The sequence below is a fragment of the Heloderma suspectum genome, chromosome 2, assembly GCF_057233095.1.
Source record: "Heloderma suspectum isolate Gila_16-S chromosome 2, 16-S_ref, whole genome shotgun sequence".
NCBI lineage: Eukaryota > Metazoa > Chordata > Lepidosauria > Squamata > Helodermatidae > Heloderma > Heloderma suspectum.
In genome coordinates this window covers 2,443,755-2,468,928 of record NC_139459.1, presented here as the reverse complement: position 1 = coordinate 2,468,928, position 25,174 = coordinate 2,443,755, and the positions used below count along the sequence as shown (strand labels likewise).

Here is a 25,174-nt window from a genome sequence, read left to right as displayed (position 1 = left end):
CTAGAAGACTGCATCCTACATTGTAGACACACAAGTTGGCAAGTAAGGTCATTGCCTCGTGTGTTCTGTAGGAGCACCCAGGGCTGGGCCAGCTGCCCCAGTGGTCTCCCAGGACAGCAACACTGGAAGGGGAGACTAGGCTCTCTGGAAGACATAGCCACGGGAAGGGTCTCAAGCAGGTCACAGCAGCAGGCTTTCTTTATGAAAGAGGGACCCCTGGCACCCGCCAGCTGCGGGCAGGACTTACCCAAGGCATGAAGTGGCCTCTAGTCCACAGAGCTTCTGCTTCGGATTCTGTTGCTTTTTCAGCAGACTGAACATGGCTGCTCCTTGGGCGTAATAAGAATGCCATGCAGAAGACACTGATCACATAAAGCAACTCTTTTTAAAATACTTTATTTTTAAATATTAATACGGGACATTACAAAAGAAGAAATACAAAAAAACGCTATAAAACCACTCAGGGTCTCCCTGAAACGGAGAACACCCCCGAAGGCGCAGCCAACCCCAACCTCGCGTGCTTGCCCCAGCATCACCAGCCTACGTTTTTTTGTATTTAAAAAACACACATTGGAGGAGGCAAAAAAGGCATTGTCTTAACCATTCAAACTGGTTGATGAGTTCAACACTGCGTAACAGTTTTAATCTTCTCCAAAAAATTGCACATTAAAAAGACTGACGTGTTAGATTCTATACAGCTATACAGGAAGCGGCAGTGCTCAGTGCGTTTGGATGCGCCATCCCACCACAAGATAGCTTAAAGTCGGCTCCAAAACCCAGCTGAAGCGGGTATGCAGGGAACAGGCCTGCCAGTAACAGGCCAAGGGGAACCCCAAGGCAGCTTTCCCATTTCGAGCCAGAATAAATATTTTAATGCAAACAAAAAGAGGAAGCCAGGATTTCCACGGAGGGTAGTTTTGGCACCAGATTTTCATTGGGGGCAGGGGCTGCTCTTGCAGAGCTGCTCTGGAACCTTACTGAAGTCAGGCCCAGCAACACTTTCACTTCCCAAAGTTGCCCCTGCCGGCGGAGCAAGATTCAGCTGGCAAGGATAAAAAACGTTTCTCTACAAATTTCCCTCTGAAAAGTTTTTTTTTTAATGCAGCCTTCAAACACAGCACCACCCAAGCAGATCCCACATCCCTCCTCCCCAGCCTGGCCTAAGCCCTTCCTGCTCTCCCTGAAAAAGACACACACGCACATACAGTCCTAACATACTTCACTCCTGGCCTTTGGCTCTGAACCTTAATACCTACAACTCAGTTTGTACTCTCACATGCTGCAAGGAGGCAACTTTTTTTCCCTGCCCAAAGAGTTAGGATGAACCACACTGGCAAACCCAAAATGGAAAAGAGGAGACCAATCCTTACGAGGTTTCTATTAGAGTCAAAACAGGAACCATCAATACCAAGTGGCCAGGCAAAAGTGAACTCAAATGCAGCTGGCTCCCTGCTCTGTCTGCCACTTCAGTGTGACCAAAGAGGGCTTTGGCTCACCAGCCCGAAGAGCCACGCCCCAGGAGAGCAGCCTGGTCCGGTCTGGCTTGGCATGGAGCCAAGAAGTCTGTGTGCTCAGAAGTTATGGTGGTGGCACAGCAGGGGGACAGAAGCGGCCTTCTTCTGCCAAGGCAGACAGACACAGCGCAGGATGGGCCCTGGATACTGTGGGCCCAGGACTGGACCAGCCCTGCTCCTTCCATACAGGATTGGGTTGGCTTTTTGACACAGTTGCCCCAGCAGCAGCCCCAGCGAAGAGCAATCAAAAAAGGTTGGACCATCTGGAGGAAACAGGAGAGAAGTTCAAGTCCTATTTACACCAGTGTTGTCTCTCTTCTGCTCCTCAGCGTAGCACAGTCAGTTGTTCACCAGCCAGACTCTGCACAGGAGAAGCCCTCAAAAAGGGGCAGAGGGCACACTGGGGGCATGAGGCTCACGCAAAAGCAGGGAGACCGGACCCGAAAGGGAACCACCTGCAGCAGCAGCCAGGCGGCCAGGAGAAGGAGAGGGGGAATGCACAAGCCGGGCCAGAGTGTCTCTTGGAAAAGGAGGGCGTGGCCTGCAGCGAGAAGCCCGGCTGAGCCCCTGTGCATTGTGCAGGCCAAGTGCAGCACAGCACACGCGCGTGAAGTATTGCTGCTGGGAGGGCAAGCCAGCAGGCGGCCCGCCCACCTGCCTCAGGGCCTCTAGGAGCAGGGGAGGTGTTGCTTGAGGATCTGCCGGGTCTGCGGAGCTATTCTGTCGGGGAAGCGGACTTTGAACTCTACAATCAAGTCTCCGCGTTGGGTGGGCACCTTGGGGAAAGGCAGCCCCTCGCCACGTAGTCTCTTCACAGTGCCTGGTTTGATGATGTCGCTGCAGGGCAGAGGGATGACGCGCCCATCGATGGTGGGAATGTTGACTGTGCAGCCGCACAAGGCCTGGAAGGCAGAAGGGAACAGAGGAAGCTTTAGAACCGCTGCCGCTTTAAAGCTGGCTGGGCAGGTTCAGGAAGCGGTGAGCAGGAGCACATGGAATCAGGAGCACAGCACCACCTTCTTCCAGGATGTTTCTATTCTATGACAGAGACCTCTTGCTCCCACAATCCCCATGCAGGAGAAAGGGGAGGCCGGGGGGGGGGGGCTCAGCAGAGGACGCATTCTGCATAAGCATCTTGGGGGGACACTGTTCAACTCCACACACTGACTGGAGAATGGAGGGCAGCATATAAATATTGTAAATAAAATAAGCACACAACTCCAAACTCCTCCCAGACCTCCCAGCCAGGTCAAAGCAAGACAGCACAGGCTAAATTTAGACTGGCTTTATAACCTAATCTCCACTGAGGTAACCAAACGTGGATGACGGGGCCTTCCATGGTTTTTACGGCCTGCTCAGCTGTTGCGTGCATAACCAGAGGCCCAAGAGAGGCTCTGGCCTTTACTCATGCACACAGCCAGGAAGTTAAAGCTTTCGAGTATCTTCTCAGGCTAGCTTCAGCAAGGCCTCAAATGGCAGCAGAGCACTGGGCTGGGCTATATTTACCCATGGCACAAAAAGAGTTGCCAAAAGATCCACCAAAAACCATGTGGAGGAGGAAGAGGAGACAGGTAACCCTGAGGAGATGAAGGCCCCCAACCCCACTCTTCTCTCCCCACCCCCACTTCCCTGTTTTACTAGAGGGGCCTCTGGAGAGGTAAATGGCTGGCTGAGATTCTCCATTTTAGTGTCACTCAAGGCTACGTTTCACTTCTACACAAGCAAACTCACAATGGGGTGCCACAGGGATCTGGGACCAATGCTTTTCAACTTATTCCTAAATTATCTGGAATTAGGAGTGGGCAGTGAGATGGCCAAGTTTGTTGATGACACCAAATTACTTAGGGTGGTTTTAGAGTGGAAAACGGTATTGTGAGGAGCTCCATAAGGATCTATCCAAACTGGGGGTATGGGCATCTAAATGGCAAATGCGGTTCAACGTAAGCAAGTATAAAGTGATGCATGTTAGGGCAAAAAATCCTGACTTCAAGTATAACCTGATGGGATCTGAGCTAGTGGTGACTGACCAAGAAAGAGATCTTGGGGTTGTGGTGGACAGCTCAATGAAGATGTCAGCCTAGTGTGCGCTGGTTTGAAAAAGGCAAATTCCATGTTAGGTATAATTATAAAAGGAATTGAAAATAAGACTGCCAATATCATACTGCCCTTATACAAATCTATGATGCAACCACACCATGTACAGTTCTGGTCACTGCACCTAAAAAAGGATATTGTAGAATTGGAAAAAGTGCAAAAAAGGGCAACTAAAATTAGCAAGGGGATGGAGCAACTCCCCTATGAGGAAAGCCTACAACATGTGGGACTGTTTAACTTAGAAAAGAGGTGACATGGTAGGGGTGTACAAAATTTTGCATGGTGTGGAAAAACTGGATAGGGTGACATTTTTCTCCCTCTCTCCTAACAGTAGAACCCCAATAGGGTCATCCCATGAAGATGAATGGTGGGAGATTCAGGACAGATAAAAGGAAGGACTTCTTCACACAGTGCAGAATCAAACTATGGAATTCACTACCACAGGAAGTAGCGATGGCCACCAGTTTGGATGGCTTTAAAAGGGGGTGGACAAACCCCTGGAGGAGAAGGCTACCCATGGCTACTAGTCCTGATGGCTATTTGCTACCTCCAGTACCAGAAGCAGTGAGCCTATGTACACCAGTTGCTGGGGAACATGGGTGGGAGGGTGCTGTTGCACTCATGTCCTGCTTGTGGTTTCCCGTGGGCAGCTGTTTGGCCACTGTGTGAACAGAATGCTGGACTGGATAGACCCTGGGTCTGATCCAGCTTCAGGGTTCTTCTCATGTCCAAGCGAAAGATCTTGCAGCTCCAGCAACGTTAGAGACTCTGCAGAAGAGGCCTGCTCTATACCACCCTGTTAGAACTCCTCAGCAGGACAAGGCAACAGGAGCCATGGCCATAATTGATGTCAAGCATTTAATCTGCACTCTGAGATGCAAGAGCAGTAGAGTGGGAAACCCAACATAAACAGTGCCAAGGCACTGAAAGCCCTGGCTGGCCCCATTCTTCTCTCCTGGATGTCATCAGAGTGTCCAGAAGTTCCAAACATTTCTCCACAGGCATATAGGCTAGATGGTACTCTCTAAAAATCAACAGAGAGCCAACAGACCGGCTACAGCCAGGAGACTTGGCTGAAAAGTCCAAATATAATGACGGTGATACGTGACCTCTTCTTATGGCTCTCTCCGCAGCCCTATTCCCTCCCCACCACCACTTCCAAAACATCCCTTAGCTGCACCCCCACCCCCCACAACACTATGACCCAATTTGCAGGTCAAAAACAATCGAGTTTGTTAACCGTGGGTTGTTGATAGTGAAATGGGAGCGGGTGAGCATGCTGGCTCCTCACCAACTCCTCCTGCTGAATTAAACCCAGTGTGACATCCAAATGCAGAATTTCAGGTTAAGGAAGAATTTGCAAATGACACAAAATTGGGCGGGATAGCTAATACTTTGGAAGACAGAAACAAAATTCAAAGTGATCTTGATAGACTGGACCGCTGGGCAGAAAACAGCAGAATGACATTTAATGGGGATAAATGCCAAGTTCTGCACCTAGGAAAAAGAAACCAAATGCACAGTTACAAGATGGGCGATACGTGGCTCAACAACACGACAAGCGAAAAGGATCTTGGAATTGTTGTCGATCACAAGCTGAACATGAGCCAACAATGTGATGTGGCTGCAAAAAAGGCCAATGCTATTTTGGGCTGCATTAATAGAAGCATAGCTTCCAAATTCTGGCAAGTACTACTCCCCCTCTACTCAGCACTGGTTAGGCCTCATCTGGAGTACTGTGTCCAGTTCTGGGCACACTTGAAGAAGGATGCAGACAAACTGGAGCGGGTTCAGAGGAGGGCAATAAAGATGATCAGGGGACTAGAAACAAAGCCCTATGAAGAGAGACTGAAAGAACTGGGCATGTTTAGCCTTGAGAAGAGAAGACTGAGGGGAGATAGGATAGCTCTCTTCAAGTACTTGAAAGGTTGTCATAGAGAGGAAGGCCAGGATCTCTTCTTGATCATCCCAGAGTGCAGGACACAGAATAATGGGTTCAAGTGACAGGAAGCCAGATTCCGGCTGAACATCAGGAAAAACTTCCTGACTGTTAGAGCAATACGACAATGGAACCAATGACCTAGGGAGGTGGTGGGCTCTCCCACACTGGAGGCCTTCAAGACGAGGCTGGACAGCCATTTGTCAGGGATGCTCTGACTTGGATTCCTACATTGAACAGGGGGTTGGACTCGATGGCCTTGTAGGCCCCTTTCAACCCTACTATTCTATGATTCTAGGAACAACCCAGATTTAGAACAACCCAGACTTGGAACAACCCATTGTTTGTTCTGGGTTACAGGTCTGGGGTTGTCTTCCCTTAACAGCCTCCAGTTCTGGGTTCGGACATCAGATAAACAACCCAGGGAAGAAGCATCCCTGGGTTGTTTACTCAGCGGGAGTGTGTGGCAGGAGCTAGGACACTCACTCACTCCTGCTCATTCAGGGCTACCCAGGGGTTGTTTAAATCCTGGGTAGCCATGATGTGCGAACCAAGCCACAAAGCCTCTTCCAGGGACACAAGAGCCTCCGTCCCTTGCCCAAGGAGTTTTTGCACCCAACTTCCCAACTACTCAGCCTCCCTTCTCATCTGACATGCCTGTCACAGCCCGCCCCTGCCACTTCCAGAGTCCTTCTCTCTTCTTCTCCCCAGCCAAACCAATGTTTGTCATACTCAAAACGTTCTCCCCAACACATTCACCTTCCAAATGCCATGAAAAGGGGGAGAGGCTCAGAGGCTGTCTATGCTTTCCTATCTCCAGTCTTGTCAGAGTGAATACAAGTGTGCTTGCACAGGCAGCGGTTTGGGGCTTCAATCAAACTGCACACCCTGTAGGTGTGTTTCACTTTAATAACACACAATCATCACTACTTTCTAGCTTCAGTTTACTATAACTTGGACAGAATTGAATTATATCCCAATTGTGTGGAAATTGTCTGAAGGCCAAAGGAAATGAATGCTACGGGCACTCATGACAGCCCAGAGGATGGTACTTCAAGGCTGGAAAGAAAAGTACCCCCCATCATTGGCATTGGACAGAAAGTCTCACGACCTTAGCAGCCCTTGAAAGAACATACTATTTGTTCTGACAAATATACAGACACTCAGTTTGCATATTCAGAACTATATGTGTAGTGGGAAACAGAGGAAAACACACAAACAAATCACAGACTGACAGACGACTGTATTTGTGTGCGCATGTTTTCTTTTTTATGAGTTTTAAAATTATTATTTAATGTGTATTGTAAATGTTTTGTTATTGTACTGATGTCATATTGATTTTGTCGTTATTATGTGTGTTGTTATAGTAAAAGTTTTGAATAAAAGAATCAATAAAAAAAGAACCTGGAAACAACTTGGAAGGGGAAAGGGGAGACTGGAAAGAATGCCGAGAAAAACTTGGAAGAGAGGGGCCTCAAAGCACCTGCTGGGTTCACACTCTGGCAACCACTAGCAAACGCCCAGTAGGATTGCTGGGAAAAGCAGGATGAACCCAGCAAGAAAGCAGAAGCCAAGAGGAGGAGGACCAGGTGGCCACTGCTGGCCCAAGACCCTGGAGAGGACGCGCTGCATCCCAGCACTTTACAAGGCGGCCAGTAGCTGCCAGCCCCTTTAAACCATCCACTGCCTTCCCAGACCCATGAAGGGCTCTATGGGGGTGTACGTGGAGAAGACCTAGGTTTGCGAAGGTACTTTCAAAGATGCCTTCAGAGGTCTCCCCGCACCTGCTAGGAGAAAGTGGAACAGGGCCGGAAGCAGAGCAGCGAGACTCCTGAGAAAGACAGCTGTATTCAGGAAGACTTGCTGGGCTTCACTGTGGCTCCACAGAGAAGGGACAGCTCCAGCAGTGGAATCCCCCTATACACTCTGTCCCACTTAACCCCAACTACAAAAGGTCTTGTGAGAACACTGTAAGGATCGTCTTGGACCCTGCAGCTTTACATTTGGGTACAATATGGGGTATGCAGAGCTTAAAGTTTAAGGGGGTAAGAGAGGCTTATGGGGGGTTAAAGCTAATGTGCAACAGGGCAAGTAAGGGAGTAAGATCTGCTGTATTAGAAGCTTGCTTAGATGCTGATGCTGATAAGAGATGTTTTGACAACCTTATCAGCTGTGTCTTCCTTATAAGGAAACTGGGTAAAAAGTAAGGGGTCATAGATAAGAACACGTTGTGGTTTGGGATTCCCCTGTCTGGACCTGTTTGTAGTAAACAAGATGTGTCAGAGATAGGAGGGAATATCTGGGAAATGTGTCATGAGATGGGATGTATAGGATGACGTGGGCCAATAGTTGTAACGATTTTGGAATACGTATTAGAGGGGAGGACACCAGCTTTGAGAGAGTATATAATGGGGTACACGGAAGAGGTCTGGGTCTTCCTTCTTTACTCTGGGTCGAGCCTACTACTCTAAGGTCTATCACTTAGGCCTTGGGATGAAGCCGGCGTCTGGACTGGAGGAGAGAGTCCCTTTACCCTTCATGGTAAAGTAGTGCTTTGTGAGTACGTCTTGTCTTTGCTTTGTTGCTGCGTAGAAGGCTTGTGTGCTTGTTAAAACTTTATCTTTTATCTTTCTTTCATAAATTCCTTTTGCTTATGTTGTTGTTTTAGTTCTTATTTGTAGAATTTAAGTAAATCTGAGTGAATGTGAACACTCTGGTCTTAGTCCCCAAAGGGACCTCACTTACAACATCAGAGCCAAGCTGAGGCTGTTTAAACTAGGTGTGCCTAGGTACCCAACGCCAGGGACCCTGCAATTTAGCCTCCCATTTTTCCCTTACAACAAGGTCAGCAAGGAGACCCATCCATTCCTGTTGCTCTCTGCACAGGAGGTGGCAGGCAAAGGCAGCACAGAGAGGATGTGCAGCAACAAAGGCTCCTGTGTCCTCAGGTGACCCACAGCTCCAGAAGCAGACAAGGAATTAGTGAGGGTGACAAGGAATGGCAAGTCAAGTCGTCAAGACCTGCAATGCTGACCAATGAACTTGGGTAGAAAATCAGAAGCCACTTCTCAAGTCTTAGGTGGTCTGAAGTCTGAACTCATGGAATAGCAGAAAATCCCCTTACCAGCTTTGGTGCGGAGGCAGATACGCTTATGAAGGCTCTCTTGTGGTGGCCCGGCTGTGTCCCAGCCCACTGGGATCATGAGGAGCTTTTTCTCTCCTTCCTGGCAAATGGCCAGGAGGGTCAGGTAGAACACTTCCTCAAGCACATCAGAGCCTGTCACAACTAGAGACAGGAAGTTAAGTGCACTCTTGCACCCCTTAGGACAACTTTCTCTTTGGATGGCTGGGCTCATGCCCTGAGTAACACTGACGGCTAGATTTTGCATGGGGAAGGAATCCCACCCCCCACCCCACCCCGGCAACATTAGACTGGCTGCAGTGGGTGGCCAGGCCCACTTGCTCAGGTCACCGACAACTCCTTGTCTGCAGGCACCGTATATTGCTGGCTGTGGCCAAGGTTGCATGAGCAACGTAGAGGCGGCGGGGGGGGATATGTAGATGGCTGCTCTTTACTGGCTTTGGGTCTCGCTCTGCTACAGCTAGCATCCATTTTAGAACACAAGAACAGCCCTGAAGTTGGATCAGGCCAAAGGCCCATCTAATCCAGCACTGTGTTCCCACAGTGGCCGACCAGATGCCCCAACTGGGAGCCCACAGGCACGATACAAGGCAATTGCTTTGGGGGTCCAGGACTATGATGCCCACAGCCACTCACCAGCTGGCTAGTACCCAACATCAAGCCAGAATATTGGCATTTTAGTGTGGAAGCCATAATGGCTCAAGGCCCTCCTCCTTCTGCTTCCCTCAGAGCCACACAGAGGTTTAGCATGTTTTAGCTTGGAGCTCTTACTGCCAGCGGCTAAGGAGGGGTATTTCAATCCTTTAGAACGGGGGAAACCTGCGCAACAGCAGCAAAGCTGCTGAAAGGGGGCGTGGCTATCTGGGGAACCCCAGGATGCCAGATTTGGGCCCTGAGCCTGAAGTTCTGCACCCGTGTCCTGCTTCGTACAATGTATGGGAGAGGATACCCCCCTTTTCAGGGGCCAGTGAGATGCTAGGGATGGGGCTTCAGGCTTCTCTCTGCAATTCAGCTGGGTGGGGGTGACCCTGGGAGGCCCAGGGCAGATCATTCAGCTCTTGACCTCTCCCGGCTACAGAAGTGCAGGCACTCCTCCGGCCAAGAATCCCGCAAGGCAGGTTAAGCCAGCTCCATGGTGGTACAGCCCTGTTAAAGGGTCACGGGCCAGTCCCACTTCCACAGTCTACAACACACAGCACCTTCTTTAATAAATTTTCCATAGGTCATGTGAGAAAATGAGCACCGTGTGTAAGCAAAAATGGACGTCCTCTGCCACCATTCTTGCTCCGTGCGGGGTATCTCAATGGAGTGCCAGTGGCATTTGAGGCATGCTGGTGGCTCCTAATAAAGGTATTGCCCATCTTTTGGTTTGGGAGGCTTTTCTCATGAACCAATATGGCTCTCTGCTTTTCGTTGGTGACAAAATGTTTATTTTCTTTGTTTCCCTTCAGAGACAAAGGCCAGCACCCTGGGAAAGTGGTTAACAAGCTCTTATCACTTTCCTCTGTTTACTGCGACCTTGCAGTGGCTCAAGGGTCAAGGAACATTTAAAATGTAACTGAAATATTCTGTCTCCTGATTTGGGGGAAGTAGCTGCCCCCCAGCAAGGGCATTCAGCCCCCCGGCCCATCTGGCAAAAGACTCCTCGCACGCCGGTTGCTCCTCGCCCTTTTCTACTGGATTCTGCCGCCTACATCCCTCCGCCCCTCACAGTGGAGTCAAAAGCCCCTTGCGGCTCCTTGCATGCCAGCCTCACTTCCTCATTCTCACAGGCTAGGGTCCCTACAAACACATGGCTGCCCTTTTGCCGCAGGGCAGCTGGCTTCCTCTTGGGAAAATATGCCACTTTACAACTCAAAAGGAGTCATACGCTCTTACATCCTCTCGTTTAGACTACTGTAATGCGCTCTACGTGGGGTTACCCTTGAAGACGGTTCGGAAACTGCAGCTGGTACAGAACGCGACGGCTCGCCTGATTAAAGGCAGCCGCCGGTGAGATCACATCACTCCAGTGCTGAAGGAGTTGCACTGGTTACCAGTTGTTTTCCGGGCCAAATTCAAGGTGTTGGTTTTGACCTTTAAAACCCTATATGGTTCCTGCCCAGCCGATCTTAAGGAGCGCCTCCAGCAGCACCAGACAGGCCGCTTAGCAAGATCAGCCTCGGATGGCCTTCTCTCTGTCCCATCAGCCAGGACAGCTAGACTGGTGGGGACGAGGGAGAGGGCCTTTTCTGTGGTGGCCCCCACTCTGTGGAACTCCCTCCCTAGGGAACTCCGTCATGCCCCCTCTTTAATGAGCTTCCGTCGTGCATTAAAAACGTTGTTGTTCAGGCAGGCATTTGGGGTGGGTTAGGGTATTTTAGAAAATGTTTTTATTGTAGAATTTTATTGTTTTAAACTGTTTTTATTGTATGTTGTACATCGCCCAGAGTGGCTGGGTGACCAGCCAGATGGGCGATTAATAAATGTAATAATAAATAAATACATTCCTTACAGTGGAGGAGTGAGGCTCTACTCACTACACCACACAACCCAGACAAGGCAGAAGCAAATTTTCCTAGCAAATGGCTAGGAAAAACCAGCAGAGTTGCCACCAGCCTCTGCCCCCTCCCCATCCCTCCTCTGTCCATGCTCTAACCTGAACAGCATCCCCTTAGCACAGCCTTCCTCAACCTGGAGCCCCCAGATGTGGGGTACTACAACTCCCACAATCCTGAGCTGGCATGGCCATCGGTTGAGGACTGTGGGAGTTGCGGTCCCACACATTTGGAGGGCACCAGGTTGGAGAGGCTGCACCATGAGAAGACCCGTGGACCCACCTCTTTAAGACTGATCATGGCCGTGTAGATGATGTTTGTCCCGTCCCGTCTGAAGTGAACGTGTGGCTTGTCCTTCAAGATGAAGACGATGTCAGCCGGGATGTTGTCCGGCGTAGCATCCCCTTCCTTGGGGAAGGTGATCTTGGTGCCCTCTTTCCACCCACGCTTGATCACGATATTAAGGATCTTGTCCTCCGTCCGCATTGTTCTCCCATCCGGGTTCAGCCGGCGGCGGGTGATTTTCATCCGCTTGGTAGCACCGTGGTAGATTTCCTCCAAAGAGACCTTGAGCTCATGGACCACAGGTGGATCCTGCACCTTCCGGCGCATGTGGATTGGCTCTGGGTGTCGCCGGTGAACACCGTTGATGCCATTGAAGCCGAACCGACCAAAGGCGCTGAAGGGATCGTCACTGTCATCATCAACGTCCATGTCGTCATGGTCAAAGCCATTGAAGACGCGGGAACGGCCGCTGCTGAAAAAGATGTCAAAGGGGTTGGAGCCCCCAAAGAAGGATGCAAAGGTGGCGTGGGGGTCCCCATGGAAGGTGTAGTGGAACGTGTTCCCTGAGGTGCCGGAGGAGCCGCCGCCAGTTTTGAGCCCTAAAGCAGAACCAAGAAGACAGAACCATCAGTCAAGTGACTGTGAAAGAAATGCTACACGGACCAGACACACCGCTAAGAAAAAGCAGGATTCTGCAGCCTGGCACTTTGCCTTTCAGCAGAGCAAGATTCATCCCCCCCACACACACACACAGCATGCCTTCAAGCTTCCCCCCTCCCCTACAATTCTGACCAGCCAGGGGGCAGAAAAAGGAGCGGTCCTCACAGCCGAAGTTTTGTGCTGGACAGCATACAGCTGAAAACCAGGAAGAGGGCAGGGCTCAACCAGACCTTATGGCTTTCCTAATTTGGCGCTTCAACATAAAAACAGACATTCAAGGAGGCTTGGCCCACCTCATCCCACACACACACAGCTGTGTGTTGCAAAGAGCAGTCCCTCCGCACCTTCCCAGTCAGGGACTAAGCGGCTTGGAGCACAATGAAGCTTACCTCTCAGCAGACTTGCACAGGACTCTGCATAAGGGGAGGAGAGGCAAGGTCCTGCGGCCACAAGTCTTGGCCCAGCTACCCACTTATGGAAAGTGACATAAAAAAGGGTCCAGCACCTGGACCGGCACCACCTTCCCCAAACCTCTGCATGAATCTCAGTAAGGAATCCCTTATTACTTCTAAAACATCCACGCTGCTTTGCTATCGATTAAAACTCAGTGACATACAACTTCAAAATGTCAGGCTCCTGGAAACCCAACTATTTCCTCTGCAGGAAAGCTTTGCTTTGGCAGGATTCCTGAAGAGGCCCTGAAATTCAAGACCCAGGAGCAGCTACCATCCAAGGTATCCTCAGATCACCCTTGGAAAATCCAGATGGATATTCAGTTCCAAGGTAATATTTTCGATGAAAAAGCCACGATGAGAAACGAAAAAGCAATTGTGGAGGAAAATATTACAGCAGCAGAACCAGCCCAGAGTAGGAGAACTTTGGGACCGATAAAGTCGGCCATCCCAGCTGCTTTGACCCTGGACCTATCCTAGGCACTAGATGGCGGGCGGGGCGCACTGGCTTCCATTTACCTGCTGGCCAGCATGCTTCAAGATGAGCAAGAAGACACACGGACATTGCTGCAGAAGCAGAGATTTGGGGGGTGGGGGGGAGACACCAGACGCCTACAAGGAGAGCGAACAGTGGAATGAACAACCAGGGGAGGAGAGAGGGGTAGAACTCCAGGGATTTAGCTTAGAGGAGTGCTCAAGAGGCTACAGAGATGAGCAGAGTTGGACAAGCAATTTCTGGGTCCCCATTTAGCAGCCGTGAAGCTTTTAATAGCAAAAAGCTCAAGTGCAGCATCTTCGACAACTCCAGCTCTGCCAGCCAGGAGGACAAAGTGTGGCTAAGGGAGCCTTTTGGCCTCCCAGGGGGCAACAAGAGGCGCTGCCGCCCCACCACCACTATGTCTACTTAGCAGACAGAGCTCCTGCCAACCCACACGTTCTCTGCTTAATGGGCAGTGTAGGCAAAAATCTTTCCCTCCCCCATCAACCAGAGCTCTCCTCTCTCTCGATTTAAATCCATAATGCTCTCTAGTTGTCCCCAGTTGAACCACAAAGAGGAAGTGTTTAACTGGGCTTGTCAGATTCCCCCACCCTCCCCTGAAACCACACTTATTTCCCCAGGAAACAGGATTGCAGCTTTTAGCTGAAATTGCAGTCATTATGTCTTGTCAGTCACAACTGTGACAAAATTAGATGGCCCAGTCATAGGACAGCATGCAGCAATTATTTTCAGAGAGCCAGATGCTCCCCCTGGTACAAATCTTCACCCAAAGAGTAGCCCATCTTCTCTTGCCCCCAGGGCATTTGCTCCCTCACTACACATCTAAAAAACCCCATTTCTAGTCCTTCAGATTGTAAAGACAATTATGGAAGTGCCGTTCAAAAGATCAGAAACTCGATGAGAGAGGGGCAGGGAAGAAGCACCGTGCAAAGGGCTTCTTGCGGTCATGCATCTGGCCTTTATGTCACTCCCTGCCCACCCAAGCTACATATGCCCTCTCTTCCCTGCCAACTGTCCTCTTCTACTGCTACCGCTCCAAATCCTTTAAAGCCTTGCACATTTTGGAGGCAAAATGCATGCAGAACAAATGCATACAATTTAACTCAATCTGCATCACTTATTCTGATCAAAGGATCTGCACTTTCTGGGCCACTGTTATGCTGGCAAGTTTGCCAGAGGCTGTTTATCCCAGAGCTTCTGCTCAGCAAGTCCTGAACTGATCTGGCTGATGCTATTCCCAGCTCCCTTCCTCCTCCAAAGCAAAAAAGGGCTGCGGAACCTGCCATGCTCTCTGCCAAACAGCCTGGGATTGCTTATGAAACAAGGAGCTATTGCTAAAATTGGGAATGGCTCTCCTCCCCTCCCCCCATTCAGCAGCATGTACTGAAAAGGAAGCCGAAGGTACAAGCCAAGCCTCACTTAAACCACAGGGAAGACATCTGCACCCACAGATCACCCTGTAAATGCCTTTCCACCTCGCACAGCCCAGGAGGAGCCAAGCCCTTGCAATCAGTGCTGTGACAAATGCCAATTTCTTTGGGAAACAAGCCTGGGTCCAGCTCTCCCCACACAAACTCTAAGAGTGCTTTTCTTCCCATCTATCTGGTTTTGCTGCACTGGGGGGAGGAACTCCACATGCCCAGCAATGGTTATCAGAAGGAAACATGCCAAGACGTTCTCTGCAGCAGGTTAGGGTTTGGTTTTGTAGGTCTGCAGAGACCGTGAGCCAAGAGCCAGATTTCACCTGACAAATTACAGGTGCTTGGCTAATTGGCTGGGGAACCCCATGAACTGGATGGCCAGTACATCCAGACGTTCCCTTACCTTCCTCCCCATACTGGTCATAAACTGCCCGTTTCTTCGGGTCACTCAGGACATCGTAGGCCTCTGCAATTTCCTTGAACTTCTCCTCGGCATTGGGTTCTTTATTCTTATCGGGATGATATTTCAAGGCCATTTTCCGGTAGGCTTTCTTGATCTCATCTTCATTGGCTCCTGACTGGATCCCCAAGGCCTTGTAATAATCCTTCCCCATGGTGGAGACGGTCCCAGCCACCGACTCTTTATTCCTGGAAGGGGAGAAAAGACAGAGTTCAGAAAGGTTCTGCTCAAGAAGCCAAGCAAGTTTTTTTGAAGCCCAGGACCTTGCCTTGACTCTCCCTCATACTTTGGCCCCCATCAGTTCATGCTGCCACCGGCTAGCACAGCACCAACCTGGGCTACTAAGAGGTAAAGACAAGACATGAGCGACCAAGCATTAAAACCAAGACATGAGGAACCCTTTCACAGCTCTGCAGGCCACTACCCCTCTCAGCCTTTCAGTGGCTTGGGGCGGCAGGGAAGGGATTTTAACAAGGTTCACTCACCCTTCCTCTGCAAGAATAACGGAGGCAGATCGCACTGTGAGAGCAGGCTGTGTTGTTATTTGGAGGGTACCATGTGACCCTGTAACCGGAGAGGGAGGCCGTATCCCTGTCCACAAATAGGTGTGTGAGGAAGGAGTCTTGGGAAGGAGAACTGGCAACACTTGGACTGGACAGAAGAAAAACAGCTGCTCTGCACACATTGACAACAGCATGGGACCCAAAGGGAGCGCACCCTTCCGAGAGCCTGGCCACTCTCCGCACTAGTCTTCAGCAGCGAGGGACAGGGGAGCAGGGCCTTTATGCAAGCCATCAGAACACACAGCAGAAGGCGAGGTTAATTAGCCAAGGAGGGCTCCCCTCCCTCCCTCCCCTGCCCTCCAAGCTCCGTCTTCCCCTTCTGTGCTTTTGCAGATTGCCTTAAAAGAACTGTTCGAACAATGCAGCAGGGTGAGTTCACACAGGGACACGTTCCCACCATGTACCAGCGGAAAGACGGCAGAGAATGGAGCTGTTAGACGGAGACATCTTGCGATGGTGGGAGGTTATTTTTAACGCACTCGCTAGCCTGGCTGAAGCTACACGCCAGTCTGAACTTCACCAAGAAATGCTGCACCAGGCTGGTAACATCAGCACTGGCCTGCGAACACAGAACAGGGAGGCCAACTGGACACAGGACACAATACACACGCTTTAGGGCAGGGGGAGGCAGCCGGGTTCCTGCCAGACGTTCTGGATTACAACTCCTATAAGCCCCAGCCAGCACGGTTAGGGATGATGGGAGTTGTAGTCCAACCCCTCTGGAGGGCGCCAGGTTGCTTGCCCCAGTTCCAGGCTACACAAGGGCAAGTCGGGCTTGCAGTCCCTCTAGCCCAGGCACTAACCACCCTGGCCCCGAGGTCTCAAGCCCGCTCCCATCCCTGCTCTCCCAGCTGTGGCCCTAGAACAAAACTTGCACAGAAGCCCGGGCAAAATACGAAATTCATTGCCCTGCTGGACTTCGGGGGGGGGTTCACAGTTTGGGGTGCTGCACCCCCACCAAGCCTCCACTAGCTCAGGACCCAAATGTTGCTGGTGTGACCGTACAGAGCCCCATGGATCTCAAGAGCCAGGGCTGCAGAATCACAGGCCTGGGCTTCCCAATCCAGCCCTCCAGGGCTCCCCAGAAGGCCGTGCTGCCTCCACCTGGCCTTTCACCTGACCACCCATCGTTTGGGGGCTCCCCAGCTTCTGTGCAGTTTTTCCCCCGTTCTGAAAGGGGAAAATCCCCCCCCCCCCCGTGGCTCAGTGGCTGGCCAGAAGAGCATCAGCCTCAATGCTGCTGGTCTCTGGGCTCGCACCTGCTGCCTTCAGCCCACCCACCACTACAGTGTGGCCCTGGGAACATCTCCAGAACTGAGTTCAGCCCTTGGGGTGAAAGAGGCTCTGCACCCCTGTCCAGACCTCTCCTGGCCCCCAAGTCAAGCCACCCTCCCTGCTTTGGCTGCTCTTGCAGAGACCAAGGTAACGATATCACACCCTAACCACAGAATTAAGATGCAGGAGCAGCAAATGCCCCTCTCACTGTCCCCATCTACAAGAGCCACCCCCTGGCTTTTTAAAAAGAAAAACATCGTGAAACTGCAGCCAGAGAAGTCTGTGGCAGAAACAGGAGAGGCCGCGTAACCATTTCCCCATAAGCAATTTTCCCAACCAAAACTGCCCCTCAACTGCTTTCACACCATGAGGAAAGATACGGGGTCTGCGGGTGGGGAGTATTGGGAAAATGGCCTGCAAGAGAAAGGCTGAAGCATCTCTTGCCTCCCCACAGCTATTCTGATCACCCCCACCCTAGAATATGATTTTTAAAAAACAAAACACTATTGGGAGTCTGTTCAGAGATTGTGCTTCTGTTGGCCACAATGGCCAACCAGATGTCCTCTGCAGGGCTCACAATAGCAAGCAGAGCCTGGTAATATCCATCCATTTGGCCCCAGGAACTGAGCGATCCTGCAGGTCACACATGCGCATCCGGCAAATAGCAGGGAAGCACCTGCTCTCCTCTCTACCTGCTCCTCCTTCACCTCCAACAAGTGGACCACCCCATGTATCTACTGCACTAATCACGTCCAGCCCATTTCCGCCAAATTATTTTTAACATCTTCAGCATCTCTCAACTTATCATGTGTTTCTTGATGGCCCTCATACTTCCACATGACAGCAGCACCTCCCCATTACCAAACACTGTACACTCCTTTCCATCTCCGCATCCAGCATGCGCCAAGCTCTCCTGGGTTCCCTGTTGAGCCAAACATTGATCGCCTACAAGGCAGCCACCAGCCAAATTGTTATTTGGCACCTTAAAAGGAGGCAGGTTCTCTCCTGAGGATCTGAAAGATGAAGAGCCATCATGTATGGAGTGCAATGGAATTGAAACATGGCTTGGATCCCTTCACCAAGTTCACCCTCTCAACCACCCAGTGAAGTAGGTCACCATTATCCCCATTGTAGAGATGGGCAACCAAGGATGCAAGTGCAGTTGTGGTTTAAAAAAGATCTGACACCAGGTCTCCGAAGCCCAACACCCCACCCCATTCCCCACTAAGCAATCTGCGCATCTTTGGACTGGTCCTGCTTGAAGCTCTCACATCGAAAGATGTGAAGACAGCTGAGAGTGGTGCAGGGCTGTTCTGGGCTGTGGGATGAGTTAGGGCAGCCTTGCCCATAGCTGGCTGGGGGTTGATGGGAGCTGTAGTCCCAACACATCTGGAGCGGCCAGGTTGGGCAAGGCTGAGTTAGGGGCAAGTCCCAAAGATGCTCTTGCCTAACAGCTAGAGGAAGAAGTGGGCCACGTAATTGCCAGGGAGGTCCTGCCCAGCCGGCAGCTGCAAAGCTCCCTGGTCAGGCAGAGCACTTGCGCATGCCCTGCAAGCTGACAAGGCGGCCCCCCTGCCTCTCAGATGGGTTGCAGGTTGAAGCCAGCCGTGGGGGATGCTCCCCGCCCCCCACCGCTGACACACGGAATCCAGCACAGCCCCTGACTTGCAGTCACACTCCGCCCTCTCCTGCAGAGGCGTCTTCGCATGCTTCGGAACAAGGACGGGGGCCGAGAGAGAGTGAGCGTTGCTGACACAGAAGCAGCCATTCCCTGCGTTAATTAGTGAGATCAGGAGCTGGAAATAAGTCTCCAGCGGGTGGGTGGGGGCAGCAGGAAGCAGCAGCCTTGGCTGGGCGCCTCAGCCCCACTCATCAAGCACAGTGGGAGTCCTATTGTCAGCCACTCAGGGGCCGCCAGCCCCCAGGAGAGAGGGAGGGAGCGCCCACGACAGCCCACGGGGAGCGGGGCTTTAAAGGCCAGGCTGCTCCCAGAGAAGAAGCACGCCCATATCCTGCCACCTGAGGGCAGGTTCCAACTCTAGACCATGCTCATGAACAATAAAGCAGCCATGGCTGCAGAACGGGCCACTGCCTGCGGACGTGTTCCCTTAGGGTGCCTCACAGGGCAGGACACACCGGGCCGGCCCAACTGCATACGCAACCCCAAGCATTCCTTGGGAGTTGCAGTGCCTTTAGGGGTGCCAGTCAAGCAGCAGTGCAGGATCCAGGAGTTGCATCATAAACAGTCCGAGGGCAGACCCTTCACACTGTGCGGAGGAACAAAGCTCTCTTGAGCCAGTGCTGATGGGGCAGGGGCCAGGCCCGGGAGCCAGAGGGCAGGGGAGCAGGCTGTCCCCGGCCAACCTCGGATCTGAACACCACACTGCTTAGGCTGCCCCCGCTGCTTTAAGAGCGATGGAGAGAGAGGAGCAGGAGTAGAGGTGGCGAGGAAGGAAGCACAGCTCCTAGCCCAAGCAGCGTGCACACAGGGCTCGTCTTGCCCCGACTCCCTCAGTTCCGTGCTCGGAACAGAACGGAACAGAACAGAACAGCATGTGGAAGCAACAGCAACTGCTCAGGCACCAGAAGAGCAGAGATTTCCCCCGAGCGGGGGCTGCCTGACGTCAAACTGCAGGGAACACTGCCAAGCCTTGTAGGTCATCCTGCAGGTTTGCCACCCTTTGGGAGCAGCACCCCACATGGGATTTGGTAAAGCACGACTCGGTGCCTAGATAACCCCTCCCACACACTCAGGACCAGCTGCAGTTTCACCGGAGGCTGAAAAACCGCTTGCTAGCTCAGCCACAGAATTACAAAGGAGGAGGGGGCCAGAGGCCCTCCCGCCCCCTTTACATTCCAAATCTACACAAGCCATTCCTCATCAGCCCCTCCCGCAGATGAATCCACACATGAGGCAGGAGGCTTACTGGAGTCTGCCGGAAGCCTTTAAAAGGGTCAAGAACAGGAGGAGGTGCTCAGTGCTTTCCCAAACCGTAGCATCAGGACACCCACTACGCTTCAAGCCCTCTCTTCGGCTCAGCCAGCAGCACATCTTTCTTCCAAGCCACCCACACCAGGCAATGTCAGGGAGGGGTCAGCAGACCAGCCAGATGTCAACTTGGCAATTCGTACAGCAAGGGCGGTGATGGGATGCAGCCAGACACACACTCTTCTAGCCTGCTCCATCTCAGACCTCCAATCCATCACTCAACAACAGATGTGAGCCACAGCTCAGGAGACAAAGATGGATGCTGACAGACCACCACCCAGACATGGCAAACATTTATATAGATGAGAGGGAGAAAGAAGACAGCCACTTACCGAAACTTTACAAACACATTCATAGCCCAGGCACTCATTTTTAAAGGCTCTAGCTTGATTCTGAACATTGCTTAGATGGCCTGAATCTTCTGGCTACAGCTACAAGGGCTGCCAAACCCTTCCCAGGGATGAAGGTGGCAGCAGTACCCAGATCAGAGCACGAAGAAGCCCGGCTCAGAAGCGGAGGAATTGCCCAAACCAAAGGAGGACCCCAGTTCCGAAGCCAGCTATATTCAGAAGGAGAGGGAGAGGATCCCTAAACAGAGAAAACCACACAGCAGCCTCTCAGCAATCTTCCCTTTGTGCGCTTTCCCGCATCCCCCTCCCTGACACAGAAAATGCTCAATGAAATCACTCCACAGCCAAGATTCCTTTTCTAATTGGTTTCCTGCCTAGCACTCAAGTGGAAAAGCAGTCCTCAAGGGTCCTCCCAGCCATCATGCCCAGTTGCCCAGGTGTTGGGGTCTTCTGCCCTTCCACTCACTTCCCTACAAATTCAGCCTCAGTAAAGCTGGTTGGACAGTGTTTGGGGGAGTGGGGAGATACTAAGCAGTTGATGCCCAGCTCCACACACAACAGCCTGTTGATGAAGGACAGAACGGAGAGGGAATGGGGCAGGGGGGGATGGATGGACACACAACTCAACCCCCAAATTCGTCAAGTTGCCTTGACATCTTCTGTGAATTGGATGAGATGAATGTGAAAACATGGCTAATTTCTAAAGCGGAAGAGCGGGGGGAGGGGGGGATGAGAGGCATCCCATATATCAAACACCTACTCCTATACCATCTAGAAAGCAAGTTTCAAGGCAGTCAGAAAAAAGACAAACAGTGAGTTCCAGGCTAACCATGTCTCTGCTAGAAAGGAGAGGATTCCACTGATGTCAGCGAATGCCAAGAAAAGTGACACTTGCATACTTGATGTACATACTGTAGTATTCCCCATCCCTATGACACCCAGAGATTCAGCACACGTCAGACCCAGAAGCACCAACCCCATGCTTGCTCCTTGGTCTACCTAGCACCCGCGCATCCATCCTCTCACACACCCAGGAAATTCAGTTAGTCACCTCCTGGGGACTCTGGCATTCACTACCAGTCCAAGAGCAAGTAAGCCCAGGACAGCCACAGGCTCAGACCTCACCATCGGGTACTGGTCTAAGGAATGTGCAATTTAGGATGACCCAAGAGCTACCCAGGTCCAAGAGTCCCCATCAGCTGCCAAGATATCCATTTCAAGCCTCACCTCTCCCCCTTGGTGCCCATTAACCCTCGGCAGCCACCAGAGGAGTCAAGATCCCTCTCCTCACCATCACCTCCGTCACCCGCAGACCACCCCAGGTCACTCAACCTAAGCACCTGGTATGCTCCTCATTGCCACCCCAATAAGGCTTGTGGGTAGGCCAAACACAAAAGCAACCAGCCCATACAATGTCCCTTCCAAACAATCCACAACAGCCTGAAATTCTAGAGAAACCCGGATTGACTGAGGGACCAGGTGGGCCCCACCCTGGCAGCTGTTTCTCCACCCCCTAAACGATGGGTCATTTCACCGGGACACGACAGGGCCATTACGCACAGCTCCCCCGAGGTCGCAGCGGTGGAGCCAGACAGCAACCGGCAGACGACAAAGCCCCGGCCCGAACACAATCGCTTTGCCTCCGAAGCTGCTTCTTCAGCACCGCGGCCGGGCAGGTGGAATGATGGCAGAGTCACTCCGGCACCCGGGGGAAGAGAAACTCGTACCTCTCCACGCGGCTCCAGAAGAGCAGAATCGCTGGCATATCAGCCAGAGGGAGTCACTCGGCGCTGCACTCAAAGCCCAAGTTTGGTAAAGCCGGCCGGCCAGGGGGCGCGGGGCGCGCGCGCGGGCGGGCGGGCGGGCAGGCAGGAGTGTGCTCCGCGGCAGAGCCCCTCCAGAGTCCGAGCGCGGCAGTCGGCGGCTGCCAGCCTGGAGTCGCCGCGGAGGACTGTCGCGACTACCCTCGCGCACTCGGTGACTCACGCGCGGCGGCCAAGCCCACCCTGTGCCCACACAGCCGGGGCCCGGCGCGGGAGCCGCCGCCCCCCGCCCCCGCGGGAAGAAGGGGCGGGGCGCGGGCCGGGCAGCCCTCCCCGCGGGCCCTCCCCTGCCCCCGGTGTCGCCGGCTCGCCGCACCGACGGCCCGAGGACGAGGGAGCAGCGCCGCCCGCTTTGCCGGGGACGCGGCGGGGCCGCTCGGCTGCCAGCCCGCCGGAAGCGCAGCCGGGCGGCGCTGCGGGGGGCGACGCGGAGGAGCGCCGGAGCGGAGCCGCTTGCCGCCGGGGAGCTCGCTTCCGGCACGGCGGAAAGCAGCGCGCGGCCGCCAGAGCTCGGGAGGGCCGCCGCGCGGACGCGCCCCGCGGCCGGGCGGGCAGGGGCCGAAGCCTGCGCGGGCGGCGAGGCCGCGGGCGGAGGTCCCCGCGCGGGCCCCGGGGCCGCCTCGCCGGGGGGCGGCGCGCCCCGCCTGCCCGAGCGCAGGCCCCTCCGGGAGGCGAGGGAAAGGCCGCTCCCCGGGCGCGGAAGGTCCGCCAGCCCTGCGCGCACCGGCCGGGCGGGGGCGGCGCGGGCCGGGCGGGCGCCTCGCGGCTCCCCAGAGCAGGGGCCGCCCGCCGACGAGCGCTCGCCGAGCCGCGAGGGCGGGAGCAGTGGGGCGGCGGGGCCGCGGAGGCGCCCTGCCGCGCCGGGCACCCGCCGCTCGTCCCTCGCGCGGAGGGCCGGGGAGCGCGGCCGGCAGAGCAGCCGCCCCCGGCGGGCCGGGACTCACCGCCGCCTCTCTCGGCCGTCCCGCCCGCCTGCCGGAGCCGGGGCAACTGGCGTGCCGGGGCGCCCGCCCCTGCCTAGCAACGGCCGCTCGTGCACCGCCCCCGCGCCCCTACTGGCTCGGGGCATTGTCCATCTGGCCCAGGCGCCGTTCCCTTCGGGGAGCGGAGCGGAGCGGAGCGGAGCGGGCGCAGTCGGACACGCCCACCGCCTCGCCACGGGTCGGCCCCGCCCGCTGCTGCCCACGCATCTCCGCCCCGCCCCTCCCTCTATTGGCCGCGGCGGCAGCCAGTCACTCCCATTCTCCGCTGGCATTGGTTTCCAGGAGACCTGTCGGCCCGCCCCACCGCGTTCCCCGGCCGCCGCGCTCCGCTGATTGGCCGCCGCCGCCGCCGCGCGTGCCTTCCAAGGAAAACCCGCGGGAGGCTTCTGGAAGCCCCGTGACGTCACAATGGAGGAGCTTTCCAGCGGGAGGCGGGGGAGAGGGCGGGGGAGAGGGCGGGAGGCCGCCCCAGGGGCGGGGCCGCGTCCACGTGGGCGACCTGGTGGCCTCGGCCCCTTGCGCCCCCGGGCTTTAGTCCTGCTCCCCTTGCGTTCGCTGATGGCTCGTACGCGGCGCTGGGCTCGCCTCGCCTCGCCATGCGTGGCGGCGGGCCTACCCTGCTCTGAGTAGGGCCGGCGCTGGGCGCAGCCCCGTTTGCAGAAAGCATGGCAGAACAAGGGGAGAAGTTTACGGCACGATCTGCAGTCTTCAGTCGTGTCCGACTCTTTGTGACCCCGTGGACCACGGCACGCCGGGCCTCCCTGTCCTGCGCTCTCTCCCGGAGGGTGCTCAAGTTCATCTTCATTGCATCGGTGATGCTATCTAGCCATGTCATCCTCTGCCGTCCCCTTCTCCTTTTGCCTTCAGTCTTTCCCAGCATCAGGGTCTTTTCCAGGGAGTTTTCTCTTCGCATTAGGTGGCCAAAATAGTTGAGCTTCAGCTTCAGGATCTGTCCTTCCAATGAGCACTCAGGGTTGATTTCCTTTAGGATGGACTGATTTGACCTCCTTGCAGTCCAGGGGACTCGTAAGAGTCTTCTCCAGCACCACAGTGCGAAAGCATCAATTCTTCGGCGCTCAGCCTTCCTTACAGTCCAGCTCTCACAGCCATACATTACTACTGGGAAAACCATAGCTTTGATTAGACGGACCTTTGTCAGCAAGGTGATGTCTCTGCTTCTTACTATGCTGTCTAGGTTGGCCATAGCTTTCCTCCCAAGCAGCAAGCGTCTTTTAATTTCATGGCTACAGTCACCGTCTGCGGTGATCTTGGAGCCCAAGAAAATAACATCTGTTACTGCTTCCATTTCTTCCACTTCGATATGCCAGGAAGTGATGGGGCCAGATGATCTTCGTTTTTTTAATGCTGAGTTTCAAACCAGCTTTTGCACTCTCCACTTTCACCCTCAACAAGAGGCTCTTTAGATCCTAGACTCATAGAATAGTAGAGCTGGAAGGGGCCTACAAGGCCGTCCTCTTTGCTTTCTGCCATTAGGGTGGTATCGTCTGTGTATCTGAGGTTGTTGATAATTCTCCCGGCAATCTTCATTCCGACCTGTGATTCGTCCAACCCGGCGTTTCTCATGATGTACTCTGCGTATAAGTTAAATAAGCAGGGCAACCATATGCAGCCTTGTCATACTCCTTTCCCAGTTTTGAACCAGTTGGTTGTTCCATGTCTGGTTCTTACTGTTGCTTCTTGACCCTCGTACAGATTTCTCAGGAGACAGGTAAGGTGGTCTGGTACTCCCATCTCTTTCAGAATTTGCCACAGTTTGTTGTGATCCACACAATCAAAGGCTTTAGCGTAGTCAATGAAGCAGAAACAGACGTTTTTCTGGAATTCTTTTGCTTTCTCCATGATGCAGCGAATGTTGGCGATTTGATCTCTAGTTCCTCTGCCTCTTCGAAACCCAGCTTGTACTTCTGGTAGTTCTCGGTTCACATGCTGCTGAAGCCTAGCTTGTAGGATTTTGAGCATAATCTCACTGGCATGTAAAATGAGCGCAGTTGTACGGTAGTTTGAACACTCTTTGGCATTGCCCTTCTTTGGAATTGGGATGTAAGCTGACCTTTTCCAGTCTTGTGGCCACTGCTGAGTGTTCCAAATGTGTTGGCATATTGAGTGCAGCACTTTAACAGCATCATCTTTTAGGATCTTAAATAGCTCAGCTGGAATACTGTCATCT

General features: G+C 53.3%; 1 protein-coding gene and 1 long non-coding RNA gene across 4 annotated transcripts in view; one reads left to right on the top strand and one right to left on the bottom strand.

The window, feature by feature from the left end:
* LOC146351847 (uncharacterized) overlaps positions 1-25,174 on the top strand; it is a 1,244,848-nt gene that overhangs the window by 280,195 nt on the left and 939,479 nt on the right. The gene's annotated exons all lie outside the window — the stretch shown is intronic.
* DNAJB5 (DnaJ heat shock protein family (Hsp40) member B5) lies at positions 388-23,200 on the bottom strand. 3 transcript variants are annotated; one of them, XM_084832699.1, is made up of 4 exons: positions 22,948-23,200; positions 14,947-15,191; positions 11,509-12,110; positions 388-2,416 (listed from the first exon to the last, which is right to left on the bottom strand). In XM_084832699.1, exons 1-4 carry the CDS (start codon positions 23,070-23,072, stop codon positions 2,183-2,185), a joined length of 1,206 nt encoding a protein of 401 aa, XP_084688825.1. In that variant the 5' UTR covers positions 23,073-23,200; the 3' UTR covers positions 388-2,182. The 3 variants fall into 3 exon arrangements, with proteins under 3 accessions (XP_084688825.1, XP_084688827.1, XP_084688826.1); XM_084832701.1 differs by having other exon boundaries at positions 20,163-23,048; XM_084832700.1 differs by having other exon boundaries at positions 21,908-23,048.